The 17,159-nt window shown below is 36.6% G+C and overlaps 2 protein-coding genes across 2 annotated transcripts; one reads left to right on the top strand and one right to left on the bottom strand.

Annotated features, from left to right (window-relative positions):
- Positions 1-6,141: 6,141 nt before the first annotated feature.
- Positions 6,142-9,733, bottom strand: LOC106654354 (ankyrin repeat domain-containing protein 50-like). Its single transcript, XM_023463658.1, has 3 exons — positions 9,666-9,733; positions 9,445-9,598; positions 6,142-9,324 (listed from the first exon to the last, which is right to left on the bottom strand). The coding sequence occupies exon 3, from the start codon at positions 8,827-8,829 to the stop codon at positions 6,307-6,309; it is 2,523 nt and encodes an 840-aa protein (XP_023319426.1). The 5' UTR covers positions 8,830-9,324; positions 9,445-9,598; positions 9,666-9,733; the 3' UTR covers positions 6,142-6,306.
- A 293-nt stretch (positions 9,734-10,026) lies between these two features.
- Positions 10,027-12,943, top strand: LOC106654417 (cyclic AMP-dependent transcription factor ATF-7). The gene is made up of 7 exons (XM_023463660.1): positions 10,027-10,394; positions 10,476-10,569; positions 11,180-11,325; positions 11,388-11,629; positions 11,695-11,902; positions 11,972-12,311; positions 12,393-12,943. Exons 1-7 carry the CDS (start codon positions 10,350-10,352, stop codon positions 12,776-12,778), a joined length of 1,461 nt encoding a protein of 486 aa, XP_023319428.1. The 5' UTR covers positions 10,027-10,349; the 3' UTR covers positions 12,779-12,943.
- Positions 12,944-17,159: the final 4,216 nt, after the last annotated feature.

The raw sequence follows: 17,159 nt of genomic DNA, 5'->3' as shown, positions 1-17,159 counted from the left end.
ATGAAGTAAAAGAATAGGCAAAACTATGGGTTTGAGTTTTACACTACTATAAAGAATATCGTTTCCACATTACCTATGAACAGTATTAGTTCATAGGTTCATAGGTAACTAATCTGTCATCTTATTTATTAATTGATTAATTAATCCGTACTCGTTCTCTTTTAAGGATCTTCAATGAAGTGTGCGTTTGGGTCGAGGTTCCCTTCTGCTGCTTCGGCAAAGGACAAGCGATTATTGCGCTCCTGGGAATGGATAGGGATTTCCGAGGCTTAAAACTCGCGGGACTCTTAAAACGATGTTTCCGGGAAGCTGTTATGCTGCTCGATGAAACTAGGCTCAGCTTCAAAAGATCCAGCGCCACCGAAGTGCACGTGAGATATCTCGGGTGGGTTACTTGGGTTACTTGGTTTACTGATATTTTTTTGGCTCTAGGTTTACCGACAAGACTATGAGGATTTCCGCTGCAACTTGAAGGTACTGACAAAAGTACTTTTGTCAGAGAATCCAGCTATTCTGCGTGTACTCTATTACCGCGCCGCTCATGGTATTAAAACGGATGTCGTTGATGGCATGAAGACGCTGGCTAGTTTCTTCATTGAGAATCCTCGAGCCGTCGTCTCCATGCAGATCCACTTCGCATGCACAATCAATGCACCTAAAGGCTCCCATCTGTGCTTTGACTACGATGGTGTGACCAAGGTGCTAGGAGCTCAATACGAGAAGGAGAATAATTACTTCCTGAGGAAAGCGGGCTTTTTCCACGGATGTAATTATCAAAGGGCGTTTCCAAGGGCATCTTACGTCCATGCTTACGCCAACATCGACACAAGTAAGTCGTCATTTTTGATTTCTATGTTATTTTACTTTCTCAAGTTAGCTTTCTAACTCATTTTCGTTGCAGGCATCAAAAACCATGATCGCGATCTTTTCTTGGTTATTTAATGACGGGAAAATTGGCGCACTCCGAAGATAACCGGCTCCGAAACCAATTTTCTAATCATATAACACAAATCAAGTCGTGGTTAGGAAAGTCTCAGACCAGCATGGACGCACGAGTAGAGGTCGTGGAAGTCTTCCAGAATTTTCACCAACTCGGCAAGCCCTCGGCCATTTCGAAGGAATGGTCGGCCGTGCGGTTGGAGGACTCCGCATCGCGCATGAGTCTGCCCAGCAAGGCACCGGGTGCGGCGCTCCGATGCATCCTAAATGCATTGGTGCAGGAGAATGCGTTCGTGCTGCTCCAAGGATGGGACAGTCACGTGAACGCAAACCTGCGGCCACTCGTGCAGTTGTTGGACAACGTCCACCGGAAAGATATGCTTACTCTCCCTCGAGAGTACTTCCCGGTGGCGTACTCGTGTGAGATGCTGGTGGTGGCGTTCATCTCCGGGTCGAAGGGCAGATACGACGGCAAGTTTGTGACTGAGCTTGACTCCGAGGCGGACAAGTACAGTCAATAAGCCAACCACCGAGTTCCCCAAAAACTTCTTCAAAGAGCGTTCAAGTAGATTTATATTTATTGGCAACACTGGGCCAGAAATGCTCCAATTTATTTTCTACGCTCTGCAGAAATTAAAACCGGTCAAGAACGGAACCATGTAAGGACATTGTACCAACATATACATCAATTATAATTATAAGTTGTACCTAATAACTTTTCTCTCTTTTTTTTAGTATTGCGGGATGGGTTCCAGAAGACCGTCCATACACCGGAAATATCATCCGAGACACGGGCGTTCAATACGACAAGGAATATCGTGTTCACGAGCTGATGCGAAGGTTGGCGGCCTACGTGCACTTCAAGAGCACCGATGAGTACCCGCGACTCACCGATATCAATCCGTGTGAGTACTTCGCCAAGAAGAGAAGGGTAATCAAGTGCATCTTTTGGAATGAGGTTTGTTGAGCTTTTCTACTAATTAACTTGTGCATTTCATTCGATGATGGGGGGAGCTACAGCTACAATATCACACTTTCTTTCCGGTCAGTGACAGCGTCACAAAGTCCACGCTCATGATGACCAAAATCTTGACCAGCATTTTCCTTCAAGGGCAATGCTCCGTCGTCAAGTTCGTGAAGGAAAATGTCCGGTACTGGCCTCTCAAACTGATGGACTCGAAGAACACGACATCATGGTCCAAGGTCGCATTCAAGTTGGAAGACGTGGTCGAGGGGGTACAGCTGAGCCGCAAGCTCAAGAAAATATTCAACTTGAAGCAGAATAAGGACAAGGTTGGTAGTTTTATTTGGACCAAGACAGAATAATGTTTAGGTGAGAGGGCTTCGCCCCCTGCACCCCCCCCNCCGCCCTGGACCTTCACCCCGACTCCCCCCTTCCTCCCCCGCTCCGCGTGATCCGACAAAAACCTTCAATTTTATTTCATTGACATACGTCAAAATACACCTCTTTTTGTACTTGTAGTGGTATACCATTTGAAATGCATGAACTGCACCAAAAGCTACGTGGGCCAAACAAAAAGGAAGCTAAAAATCCGCATGAACAAATACAAGAACGCAGACAGTGAGAAATCGGCAGTCGCAGCGCATATCGCCAAAAAAGAAGGACACAACATGGATTGGGCAAATGTAAAAATTTTAGACCAAGAGCCGAACTACCAACGTTGAACCATATCGTAAATGATTTTTATCAATGACACGCACAACACACTTAATAAAAAAGAAGACCTTAAAGATTTAAACAATCTTATTTTAACATTTTGAAATATATTAAGTAATTCTAACGATTTTATACACACTCGAAGCCTTAGTTTTATATTGTTTACCATCGGTTGCTTATTATTATTATTGTTATTGACATCGCGGTTACTGCCTACACTGACAGACCTTTCTAGCCCCGGTGCCGTGAAACGACACGGCGCGGATACCACACAAATTCACGAACGATCCCCCTCACTTTCACGTATTGGCTACGAGAATCGCTTAGGAACCGCTCCGTGAGTGACTCACGGAGTATATCCGTGAAAAATCATAGCTACGTTATGAGGTGCGTTCAGCGAGATTTTGTGTATAAAAGGCGAGCGGCCAATTAACAAAATTGTACGAGAAGAATAAATAACAGAATTTTTTGTAGGATTCTCATTACATAGTGCTACTGATAATGGAAATGTATCTTATTAGTTGTAAAAGTAATTGTTTAACCCTTTAACGTCTGAAATGACCATTTTTGGACAACATTTATAGCGATGAATTACACCAACTAAAAATTGTTTAAAAAACCTTTCAGATATAATAACTTACGTAAAATTTAATGTACTTTTCAAATCTGGGGTCAGAATTTTCAAAAATTTATTTAATAAAAAGTTATAAACAATTTTGTAAAAAAAAAAATATGAAATTTCGAGAAAAAAAATTTCGTTTAACTCAAATTTCAACACGAAAAGAAGGTTCGCTCGTGCGTCTCAAGCGTATAGATTTGGACAATGGCATGTATACTTTATTGTAAAATAGTTATAATTATGAGATTCAATATGGCGATCATAAATATAACTCCCGAAGACCTGTATGTCATGAAATGATTTCGACAATTTTTAACTCGATAACCATCAACTTTACGAGAAAAAGTTGTAGAATAAAAAGTGTTTAGAATTGATCAAAAAACATGCCTGATTTTTGTAATTCATCGCTAACTCGTAACAGGACATCTTAAACGAAAAATTGCAAAATGTACAAGTCTCAAAATTAGTCAAACAATACATTTGAATTTTTTCAGAATTTCTGAAACCTACTATCACTTATTTTCAAAGGTCTCTGTAATTCTTAAGAAAAAAGTAAAAACGCGTTAAATTTGAACCTTTGAAAATAGGTGATAGGAGGTCTCGAAAATTCTGAAAAAATTCAAATGTATTCTTTGACTAATTCTAAGATTTGTACATTGTGCAATTTTCCGTTTAATATGTCCTATTACTAGTTAGAAAAGCACAAAGGTTTTTCAATAAACTAGAAAATGATTTTTAAAATGGGCCCAAGGCCCATTGGATCAAACTAAGCATAGGGGGTTTCATTATTAGATACCAGGAGACCAGAAAAAAATTTTCAGGTCATTTGGTGACCCGCATCTCATGTGGTCTCCTTGTTGGAAAAAAAACTTTCCATATTATCACCTGATACATTAATCAAAAAACTATATTATTTCAACAATTCAACTCAACTTAAATTACGATCACCACTGTGGGCTATGTGCTATGAAGACATGTAACGGTCTACGTTTAGCGTATCGCGTTTGTATACAATGTCTTAGCGCGGCAGCAGTAGCGATGGCCTTTTAATTTCACGGGTATAGTCCGTGAGTATTCACTGCGAGGCTACAAGAGTACAGTCAGGCAGCCCGTCTGTGAGATCAACGGTCTGCGCGCTTGACTCACGGCGCATAGGTGTGTTACTGTAGTAGCCCGTGCCTGAATTCGTGTAGTATCCGCGCCGTGTCGTTTCACGGCACCGGGGCTAGAAAGGTCTGTCAGTGTATATGTAATATCGGTAGTCAAGTACACATCAGTCCTGAAGAGGCCGACAAAGTGGTCGGCGAAACGTTGACTAGGTGAAGAGACAGTGTGTGATTACACACTCTCGCCCACCGCCTGTTTTAATAAATTTGACTTTGGTACCGCCTTCGCTGTTTTATTTGTATTGACATAACTATATACTCTTAAAGATTACTTGAAAAATAAAAATCCTAAAAATCTTAGCCCTCTAGCTCCATCCCTCATGAATTTATAGGGGCTCAAAGTTGGATATTCAAATTTTAAATTTAATTCTATTTTTCTGGGGTGATTTTGAAAAAATGGTTGAATCATGTTTTTTTTGTGTAAAATTAACCATTCAAAAGGGTAAAAAACATGAAAAATAAGAGAAAAACCATGCTTTTTGTTCTATCGAATGCCATGGGATTGTCTCTAATGCTCAACCGATTACCAAAATTTACCTAAAATTGTATTTTGGCCTTCCGATGAACATATTACAATTCTGGCCTATTCGCTGGAGACGAACAACATTATTTTTAGTCTTTTATGTTATTTTTCCATTTTGAAGGGTTTTTAGGCTATGAATATGATTTTTGAGTACAAATTTGAATTCCTCATCAAATTTTACACATAAAAACATGTTTCAACCATTTTTTCAAAATCACCCCAGAAAAGTAGAATTAAATTTAATGTTTGAATATCCAGCTTTGAGCCCCTATAGGATGGAGCTAGAGAGCTAAGATTTTTTGGATTTTCATTTTTCAATGTAATCTTTAAGAGTACATAGTAAGTTGAAATTCGATTTTTTGAGCTATCAATTCTTTTATGATATGACCCATATACATAAGACAAAACTATCACAATACCAACATCTAAATATGGCCTTTTAAAAATATTTTTTTGGTAGATTTTGGGTTAAATGTCCATTTTTGTGGTAAATGTGGACTAAAAATATTAAGAGCAGAAATCCTTAAACTATAAAATTATTAAAGACAAACCCTTTTCCTCATTAAAAAATAAAATGTATATCTCCCTAACGGGGGGGTTGGCGAGCGGAGCGAGCAGGGGGGCGCAGCCCCCCTAGTAGTCTATATAGTAGTAACACGTGCTAGATTGGAGTTAAATATTATAATTACAATTTTTTTGAAGTTAAATTAAATATTATAAGTGTGTTAGTAAAAGATTTTTAAATAGTATATTTCTCAACGGGTACACATATGGTTTTTTAGCAAAACGAGGGATTATAGCACGAGCCGAAGGCGAGTGCTGTAACTAGTAACAAGTAACGACATGAAGTGCAATTGGCAGAGCCTCGATGAACTGCCTATTGTGGTATAGGAGAGTTATTTATCGTGCTAAATGAAACCCGAGAACTCGTTAAATAGAATCTTTGGTGATGAATGGTCAATACAGGTTTGGTGAACCGACGTCGATAATGTTTGGAGTCCAGCATAAGGTCACAAAATACAATCAAGGTGTAGTTTCGAAAATACATAAGTGAGATGTTTAAAATGTCATATTTATTTTAACTAACGTTTCGGTTTATTTTTTTAACCCCCTACAGAAGAATTGTTATAAATATAGGAAAAATGTTACAAAGGTCAGTCAACAAGTCAAACATGAAAAATTACTACTACCTTGTAGAGCTTATTCTATTCTCGGGTATTAAACTGCAACGATTGTGAGGCATTAGGTAAGGCGTTATTGAGTGTGTATACTCATTACAACAGTTTTTGTATGTTTAATTGTATATAATTTATTGATACATCTTTAAAAAACATTTAAAAAACATGGGTTCATAGTTTAAAGAACTACGAGTTTAACAAGTCTACTGAATCAAATATCTAACCATTTCCACATTATGTAGATTATTTTTATAGCCTTCTTTTTCGAAAATGTCCATAATTTTCAAAAAATACAGTGAGATCTCTGCTCGCGGTAGTAATTTTTTAACATCTTTAAAGTCTTCCTTATTCAAGCGAATATTCGACACGCTCACGCCATACTTCAGGAGTAATTTAACCACATCGTAATTTAAATGAGTTACAGCAATGAATAATGGCGACTGGCCCCATATATCTTCAGCATCTACGTTGGCTCCACTTTTTAAAAGAATTTCAACCATTTCAATACCAATTTCATCTTTGACATCCACCGAAGCATCACTAAGAGGTACACATAAGCAAGAATCAATTACCAAATGTAATATTGATTGTCGATTAAAGTTGACTTCCGAAATATTTGCATGTTTCAACAAAATTTGTATTGCATCTCTTTGATATCCTCGCATTTCTGTATTATATTCCATCACATCGTAAGTACTGAATAATGTGAACAGTGGCGTGTTACCCTTTTTATCTTTCACGTTGACATTGCAGTTATATTTGACAAAAAGTTGGATCAATTCCAATAGATCCTTATAATAATCATCGTAAGTACTGGAATACAATCCATTCTCACAGATTGTATGCAAACAAGTTCTGCCATTTCCATCAAGAACATCTGGATTAACTCCGCTCTTCAAAAATGCTTCAATTGCTTCTACGTGACCTTGATCAACCGCCAGGTGGAGAGGGGCATAGCCGTCTATGTCAAGTATATTTGGATTACAATATTTTACTAGTACTTCAATAATTTCTTCGTCAGATTGATAGACAGCATAATGCAAAGCAGTTTTGCCATCATCATCGATTGCGTTTGGGTCAGCACCGCATTCAAGAAGTGTTCTCATTATTTTTTCTTTTTGTCTCCTTACAACGAAGTGCAATAATAATTTATCACGACTGCAAGTTAAGTTTGAACCAATTACTTTTTTTAAGATTATTTTAAAAGTTTCAGAACGATTATCAACTATACTTTCTAACAGGAATTCTAGTAGTACTACGATGATTTCCACATTGTAGTTATCAAGAGCTATTTCCAAAGATGATTTTCCATCATATCTTTGAACGTTCTGATCAGCACCATCGAGTAAAAGTAACGCAACACACTCCAAGTGTTCTAAGACAATAGCTTTATGCAAAGGTGTTTCACAAATTCCACTAAATTTGTTTGGATCGGCACCCTTGACTGTAAGTAAGCGAACTAATTGAAAATTTCCATTTTCAACAGCTCTGAATAAAGGAGTCTTACCGTTTATATCAACGATGTTAGGATCGGCACCATAATCTAAAAGTACTCTGATGGGTCCATAGCGATACCTTGATATAGCACGATTAAGTAATGTATCACCTATCATCAAGTCTCGAGCATTTGGATTCGCACCTTTCTGGAGAAATAATTCTAATAATTCAAGACATTTCTCATTTTCTGTCCAATCAATTATATAAGATAGATAATATTCTTCGCTTCTGTCCAAAGTGGCACCGTGTTTAAAAAGTAAAATTAAAATTTTTACTAAAGTTGAATCGAAATTGAAATGCCAATTCTCCAATGACGACATCCTATTCTTCCAAAAAATGTTCGCATCAGCGCCATTTTCCAAAAGTATTTCAACTCTTTTTAAGACTTCTGGAGTAAATGAATCATGTGACAACAGGTAATGTAGAGGAGTTTTGCCTGACTCGTCGAATATATTTGGATTTGCTCTCTCTTTCAACATCATTTCAAAGATTTCTGCACTTCTACCTTGACTAGCTTCATGCAAAGATGCTCTGCCATTTTCATCAAGTATGTTCGGATCGGCTCCGTTCTTCAAAAGAATCTCAACTATTTTTACGTCCCCGTGAATAATTGCTCTGTTCAAACATGTGCTACCCAAATTGTCAGATGCATTCGGATTGGCACCGTGTTTTAAGAGCATTTCAACAACTTTTTCATTCTTGCTACAAATAGCCATGAATAAAGGATATTTGGCCCAAAATTTTGCATAAACGAGATTGACATCTACACCTTGCTCAATAAATTTCTGAACCATCTCAACGTTGCCACACAAGCAAGCGGCTTGGAAGTGCGTAAATCCCAATTGATTTTGAAAATTAGCCTCACCATAGATTTGAAAGAGTAAGTTAACAGCATCAAAATTAGGAGTATTAAGACCACTTGTACATTTTTCACGATATTTTATATGCCGAAAGCATATAACATAATGAATGGCCGTTTCGATGTATAAATTGGGATAACTTGTCAGTTTTATTCCAGCTGAAACTATTTTTTCCAATATATCATACTTTTCTTGTTTCACAGCTTCTATCAATATCCAATTAAGATCCTGCGCATGCTCATTATTTTTAAGAGTACTATAGATATCTTCACTAACGACTTCCTTCGTAAGATCACTAAATAAACGACATCGTATTTCGTGCACCATTTTTTGAGACGATTTTTTAATATTTTTATTGCTCTCTGCCATTTTGTCGATTTATTTTTTCAGATTTTAATAAATTTACATTACTATATAAATCAAAACTAAATCAACCAAATAGATTGATCATGAATTCTCCTACTATATGGTGCAGAAAACTTTTAAATGTCAACAAATTAATTTCATAAATACTTGTAAGCAATAACCTATCATTAAAACCATGTATATTACTGTAAAATCATATCACTCTTAAGTTTTGTTTATTATACTGCAATCCATGTATATAGAAAATTGTTTTTAAAACGGAAGAGAGGAATTGCTGTTGTACCTAATTAAGTTATTCCAGTCCCATTTTGTATTTATTTTAAAACGATAAAAATAATTAACGTTTATTAGATTGTTAACATGTCGAAAAACTTGCTTATTTTATCAAAGCCAACTGGGCAGAGATATAGCATAAAACTGATGAATTGAGTCATCAATTACGATGATTACACGTATTTATTAAAATTAAAATGCTGTCAATAAAATGCTGCTTTTCCACTGAAACATAAGATCAAGCATAATTATTTCTAAATTCACATCAATGAGAATGATCTTTATAATATGTATAGTAAGAATAGAATAATTATATTTATTTTGCTGCTACTACACTTTACTTACATGTTATTACTGTATCAAGACAATCTAACCTCATGCTGTCAAAACAACTTTGCAGTCTGCTGTCGAGCAAGGCGTGAAATTTAGAGATTGTTAAATTTTCAAAATCTCCTCTCTTAACTTTTTTATAACGAAAATATTCGTGATAGTGATGTGGCTAAAAAATTAAGACAATGAACAAAACATCTTTTTACCAAATAATAATAAAAATAAGATTTACTGACCAAAAAGCCGGTGTATTCAGTAAAGCATATGTTGGCGACCATTCATCAGGTGTTGGTTTAGCTTGCTTAAAAAAATCGTATGAAAAGATTTCAGTACGAGAGCTATTTACTTTACCAACGTCCGATGTGCTAGCCAAGCTTCGATACTGCGACCACCAGTGGCACGACATTACAAGAGAGAAACGTAAAAAATAATAATTATAATAATTCGTGTTTGTTACTGTTTGGCTATTATTTAAAGTTAATTGTATGACATTGAAAATAGGCACGTCTCTTGTAAATTTTTATAAATGTTTCTAACGATTGTGTTGGCAACAGTTTTGTGAGTAAACTAACTGAAATTTACTTTCACCAAGTGAAAAATGTTTGAATAGAAAAAGTACTTTTTATTAAGTAAATTATTTAACTTTGAAATATTTAACAGATTCATTTAGTTTTGTAAAGCTTCGATCGCCTTTTGTATTTCGCGCTTTCCGACTGGGTTCGACTTGCAGGGATATTGTAGATTTGCACGTAAACGCAAAACTGCTGCGATCTGCGCAACGCAAATATTCGCCGAGCTGGCTGTCAGTCACACTTCTTCTTTCTATTAGATCATCACAAGTGATTATTTACGTTGATCAGTTTGCTCCATTCCCGTGAATTGGCTTTTTATCGCCACCATTTGAAATATCGCACATAAGAATGGATGAATTTACAAAACCGTTTGCTTGTACAGCTTGTTCAATGGTAAATACAAATATCGTTTCTGAAATATTACAATGCCATAACCTTGTATCCTTCTTTTGATTATTTTTTACAATCTTTTAGCGTTTCGTCAGTGAAGACCATTTAGCGGTTCATCAAAAGAAGCACGATATGATGTTGAATCTCGACAATAGCTGTAAAAATGATGCATTTATAGGTAAGAAAGATTGAAAATTGAAAATACGGATTCATGAAACCACCTTATACCTTTCAAAATAATAAATATAACGCTGTATAATTTCAAATTATCCTTTCGAGTGTTATTGTTTATTTTCATTTTTTTATTTACTTTTTATTGCTAATTACGATTTGATAAATTAAAAAATAGATTTTCTCTTTATTTTAACGGTCTTTCAAATTCTAACTTTATTTATCAAAGAATTACAAACGTGAAATAGGCAAGATGCTTTTCTGTGAAGTGCATAAATACCAGTAATACGAAAGAAATCTATGCTTACCGACCTAAAGCAATATTTTGATATTCAGAAAGGCTTAGAATGAAATTTTTAAAATTTTTTCTGTCCTCAAAGGTAATTGCTACGTTTTTTTCAATTACATTTTTCAAAAAAAAAATTGATTTTTGTTGATTGGAACTAGCCAAAGACATTTTCAAACCCCGTATACATAATAAATATTACGAAAATTGTAATCATTATAATATTATATTTTTTAGCTATTTTTAAAATTGAAAAATTTGATTTTTACTCGGATACTATACTTCTAATATTGTAGTTATAAGCAACACGAAAAATCATTTATTTTTACAGTCGATCAAACTCCAACACCAACCAGATTTATTCGTAATTGCGAGGAGGTTGGACTTTTTCAAGATTTGCAGCATGAAAATCCATTTGATGAGACATTTCGAAGAGCTGTGGAAACTGGAAAAAATGAAATTATAACACAACCGAAGGTAAAAAGCGCAAAATAAGCATTAAAAAGCATATTTATCATAATAATAAAATATTTTTCCAGGTAGATTTTTCAGAAAGTCTCAATACACCTGTGATTCCACCACCTTCTGCGAAAGTCACAAAACGAACCTTTACGAACGTTGAGATAATTCCAAACGATGAGACTGTGTCTACCGAAAATAAAGTAGAATCTAAAATTGACAATTTTGAAAATATCGGCCCTTCATCGAATGAGCTTGTCTCTTCAAACACACTTATTTCAAAAACATGTGATACTTCGTTACCATCGACGAATACAACCTTGTAAGTTTCAATATCAATTTCGATTCAAATTGAATTTGTTAATTTAATTGTGTTCATTCTCGCAGTCGACCGGTTGATAATTCCGAAATGCAAATCATAATAACAACCTCAGATGGTACAGTATTGAAAGTAATAACACCCCCAGTTGTTGAAGTAGCAGAAACTTCACAAAATACAGTTGTAAACTCTGTTAGTGATACAATTTCAAAAGCGGATAATTTAAAAAAAATCAGCGAAAAAAATGATGTCGAAAAATTATCCATCGCTAAAAAGGTAAAAAAAGTTTTGAATTTGTTATTTAAAGATTATTATTTCTGAATTTTAAAAAAATAATTTTTTCAGAAATTAAAAGAAACCCTAGTCAGAAATGGTGCTGTTTCGAATATTAAAAAGAATGAAATTATTACCCCCAAGTCAAATGTAGTTTTAGTTCAGCGTAAAAAAGAAAAACGTACAGTTGACGTTAAAAAACAAGCTATTTTAGAAAGAAATCGAGCCAGCTCAATGCGAGCTCGTGCAAAAAGAAAAGCATGGATCGAACAATTACAAAGCTCATTGAAAAAATCGAATGAAGTGAATGCCTCTTTACAAGCACAGGTGAAAAGTTTGCAAAATCAAGTAGAAAAATTGAAGTCATTGCTATTAGCTCATAAAGACTGTCCATTGAACATTGTTGAACAAGGTATAATTTTATTTTTTAATAATAGAAAAATCCATCCACATTCAGGGATTGACATTGATCGTTAATTTTATTGTTTTACAGAAAAAATAGTCAATCCAATCATTGTGCCTGTACAGACGACTAATCAAATAAAAGAAACGCCGATCGTGGTATTATCTTCCTCACCTGTGAAGCGGCCCACCACAGAAGCAATGGATTCGACTACGAAAAAACCGTTGACTGCAACAAAAGTGCCGGTCATATTGCCGAAAATAAAATCAAATGATAATACTATTACTCTTCACGGAGCAAGTGGATCCGCGTCAATACCGAATGTTCAATTAGTAGCACCTATCGCGACAGTTCCTGACAGTGGCAATAAAATAGTAGGATTTCTCACGGCAGGCAATCAAAAAATTGCTCTAGTACAAAAAAATGCTTCGCAAAATGTTAGTGCGAGCGACGTTTTTAAAGCTTCGGATCCTTGATATTAAAAAATGAAATTAGTTATAGTGGTAATTATAGCGAAAGATATAATTTTCTACAACAAGGAAATACCGTGATTTTCAAGGATTTGGAAAACTCTAATTTTACTTTAAAATAGCGTATTTTGTTATAAAATAAGAAACGAAATCTCTGTGAATGTATATAAAAATATAATTTATTAGTTTTTAAGACTCGCCTCTTACGAAAAGAAAATGTTGATATTTATATTTGATATCGAATAACTATCGACGTTTCGTGTGATAATTTTGAAATAAGAATATCAAAGACTGGTTTTTTACATTTTTTGTACATATTTTGTACATATATAGTTTAAATTATTAAACTATTTATAAAGAATCAAAAACAAAAATTTACTGATATTTATTCATTTACTTTGGCTTCATTAAAATAATTGTTAGGAATGATAAAAAATACAATTTTATTCACATATATTATAAATATTTATTATATGAGAATAATTAAAATTTTATGCATGTAAAAATATGAATATTTATACAATTAGATTTTTGTTACATATTAACGAAGCTTTTTCTCATTCTTTTTTCTGTCGTCGCCCAGTAGTCCGTTTTACAAATTCTCGTTGATCTGTAACCCTCGGGCCCTTATCAGTTCTCCGTCCAGTTGTTGAAAATTTCACACTCGACGAGAGAATGATAAGGGGCTTTAGGCACTTTTATAGACACTTCTGATATTTTGAATTCTTTGCACTATAATCCTTCCTGCAATGAATTATCCCGACCTCACATTTTCAAAGTTTCATCGAAGTAAGAAATAATACATCGATTAAAAAAAAACACAGGTTGCAAATAATAATGAATGCATCATTTCTATTTAAAGATAATGATAATATGATAAGAAAACATCCATTTTGACATACACTAATTAGAACTTACTACATTACATTTCTACGTTGGAATATCACTAATTATAATAAAGTGAATGAGATTACCGAGTTAATGAATTGAAAAAAAAGGTATAAATTTTATGAATTTTGAGACTATAAATACAAGTACTTCTAGTTTGAATTATATGCAACATTATTTTATCAGTTGACAATCGATATTTATCCGTAGAAAAAACGTGATTTGAAATTTTCATATAAAAATCTACTTTCGAAGACTAGATACATTATTTTTACAATAATTTTATCAAAGTAGAGTGATTTTTTTTCAAATTTGTGTACCTTTACAAATGATGTACTCATTCACTACTCTAATATATATATATATCGATTGCGTAACAAGCAATATTCTCGTAGAAAAAAACCATTTAAACACAAAAGAGGCTACTATGCAACAATAGCCTTTACACAATTTATTGTTAAATGAAAAAATCACAAGGCAAATGAATTGTACGCGACCGCCAGTATTAGCAGTGTTTACAAACAATGATGCATTGTCGGCGCATGATTTTAGTATATATAGTCGTTTTGAATCGAACCCGAGACGGTAGGTCGAATTTCTTTTTCTTAGAAAAAATATCGGCTTTTTTAAGCGGCTTAGTAGAACAACTCATTGAGGAATTCATCGTGTTTACACGAGGTAGATGTATCGAAGCAAAAATACATTAAATATTTTTCATTGTACAGCCGAATTAATTGTGGAATGAAAAGAGATGTTATAACAATTAAAGAGCTTATTAGATACAGTTACTTTTTACAATTTTCAATTAGGTTGTGCGCATCCAGTGAAATCGTATTTCTCCATTAACATATACAACTCTTTTGCTGTTTTTATTTCTCATTTCTCATTAAAATATAATACAATGAAAGTATATTCGTTGCATAGATAAAATAGTTGGTCATTGTCGAGATGAGATGCTGTAGATTTATTCGCATTGAAAAATAAATTTCTAAACTAATTCAGATCAGTAAATGTCAGTGCTTTCAGAGAAATGATAAATTGAAGCTGAGTAAGACTTTGGAAGACGTAAAATGTACAAAATTGGATCGATGGCAATAATTCTTGTGCATTTTTGAATAGACTGACATCAACTTATTCGATTTGTTAATACAATCAAAACTTTCCACGATCGAAGCGTGGATCGGCTATTCTCCCAACGTGTCTCGCCGAGCATATAACTTTTGCTCATCCGAGTACAGTCCAGTACACGTTTTCTTTTCTTTCGCTAAAAGTTCAGATTTGGATGACAAAAAAAATACCCCTCTAACAGCCTGTAAAATGCCGAGCGAGTCTTTTCCAGAAAACTTGTGCACACAACAGCCGCTAATATGTGCGAAGAGCATGCGGCTCTGAATTCGTGGGATATACATACGGCAAACACACAGCGGCAGTAGCAGTAGCAGCAGCAGCAGCCGGATCCTCCAAAGTACGAAGGGCTGTGAATTCTCTCTCTGTCTCTCTGCTGCCGATGCTTATATTGTATGTTATTTTTAAACTCACGCGTTATATCGAGCCGTTCAATAGGCGCAGAAGTACAGACACGCACACACGGCACACGAGAACAAACTTAAGCACGCAGGGGACTTACGCATGTATCGCACATTATATAGGTATAGATGTATGTATACGCGCACAGATTAACAATTGCAGCGGGTATATAAGTCAGCTTATATAGTACGCGCCGGCCGCCATGTTTACTCAGTCCGTGGCTCTCGATCTGCGGAGTATGTACTGTAGTGCGTAATACATATCTGCCCCGAGTAGTGCGTGTGCGGTGGACGAACACGACGGCATGCACGCACATCCTGCATCCCTCGATCGTCGCTCGGCTTACGAGAGACTTGCGGAATCAGTCGAGTCGAGTCGAGTCTCGGCACAGGCACCTTTTCCACGGTGCTGCTACGATCACTCGCGCAATGAGAAAAATTGAATGAGCGAGTGCCAAAAAAAGACTTGATTTTTGCAGAAATATAAAAAGGAAGAGTCGAGTAGGAGATAATCGGCGAATCACGTGGTGAGCGCATCGTCGGGAGAGCTTTTGGCGCACGCACACACGCACACACGAACACACCTTCGTATAGAGCGAGACACACGCGCACTGTAAGCACTGCACACGTTTTCCCATAGACCATCGAGGAGCGAGAAGCCGAAAGTAATGAAATTCGAAAACAAAATCGAGCCGATCATCAGCACTGCGAGCGCGAAAACAAAAGAACCAACACGACGGAGACTGTAACTACACGAATGGTATTCCTTGTACAGCGAGAGTAACGAAACAAAGTCACGAGTCCGGGAGACGCGCGTTCGGACTCAATTCGGTACGAGGCAGAACTAATCGCGATCCCGGCTTCGCTGCGGCCTGCGCGACCCAAGCCGGGCGACCGTAAAAACGAAACTGAATGTCTCTTCGCGCACACAAGTGCGCGGCTAGTGATCGAGCCGAGTATACGTCGCCGTCGCCGTCGTCGTATATAGCATGTAGATGCGCGCGCGCGCGAGCGAATTTGCCCGCTCGCTCGACGGCGGGGAGGCCGTGCAGCAGCAGCAGTACACACCACGGCACAGCGTAGTCACACGTACACACACGTACACGTTCTATACGTATTAAACAGAAAGAGAGAGAGAGAGAGCGCGGTGGCTGCCGAACGGGGGTTGATTTGAAAAGCTTCGCTCGGCACACCAGCAAGCAGGTATATACTCCTCTATATAATACGGAGCGAGAGAGAGAGCGTTAGCTCGTGCAACTTCCCCTACTTCTCACGCGCTTTTCGGACTGTGTGCGAGCCCCCTTCGACGCACACGACAACGGCGACGACGACGACACCAACGACATCTGATGTGTGGCTGAATGCCTTGGCTCCGTATTGCACGCGCGCACACACACGGACACACGCACACTGATACTCTCACCGCGTACTTTACGAGCTTAATACGCGCCAGTACTTATTAGATAACTCGGATATTACTGCTATTATCTCGTTCGAGCGAAAGAGAGAGAGAGAGAAACGATACGGTATTTTTATTTCAAAAGAAACCGTAACCGCTGCGTACATGGCCACGCGGAGTACATAGTGCATATCGAGCTTGTTTTTACTACTTTGTACAACACAATATAATAATAACAAAACAGTTTGTACACGCGGCCGAAAACCATCGACTTACAGTGTGAGATAGTGACGATCTCGACGACCTAACTCTAATAAATATCACACATCGCAGTATTAAGCAAATTGTCTTCAAAAGCCGCGCAAACGATGAAACGACTGGACGTCCTCGCGCGTAATGTAAGGGCACGTGCATACACGCAGACACGCACACACACACGCACACTTACGCGCATACCCGATGCGTATACATGTGTGCCATGCATTGAACGAACTCGTATACGACTCTGTTATATAGTTCTGCGAGCGAGCAATGCGCCTCTTTTTCCGGATTAACAATCCAATGAATACGCTCG

This window comes from Trichogramma pretiosum, unplaced genomic scaffold, assembly GCF_000599845.2.
Source record: "Trichogramma pretiosum strain Unisexual culture from Peru unplaced genomic scaffold, Tpre_2.0 scaffold47, whole genome shotgun sequence".
In the NCBI taxonomy this organism is placed as follows: domain Eukaryota; kingdom Metazoa; phylum Arthropoda; class Insecta; order Hymenoptera; family Trichogrammatidae; genus Trichogramma; species Trichogramma pretiosum.
Note: the sequence above shows the minus strand (reverse complement) of the source record. Positions and strands in the feature narration are given on the sequence as shown.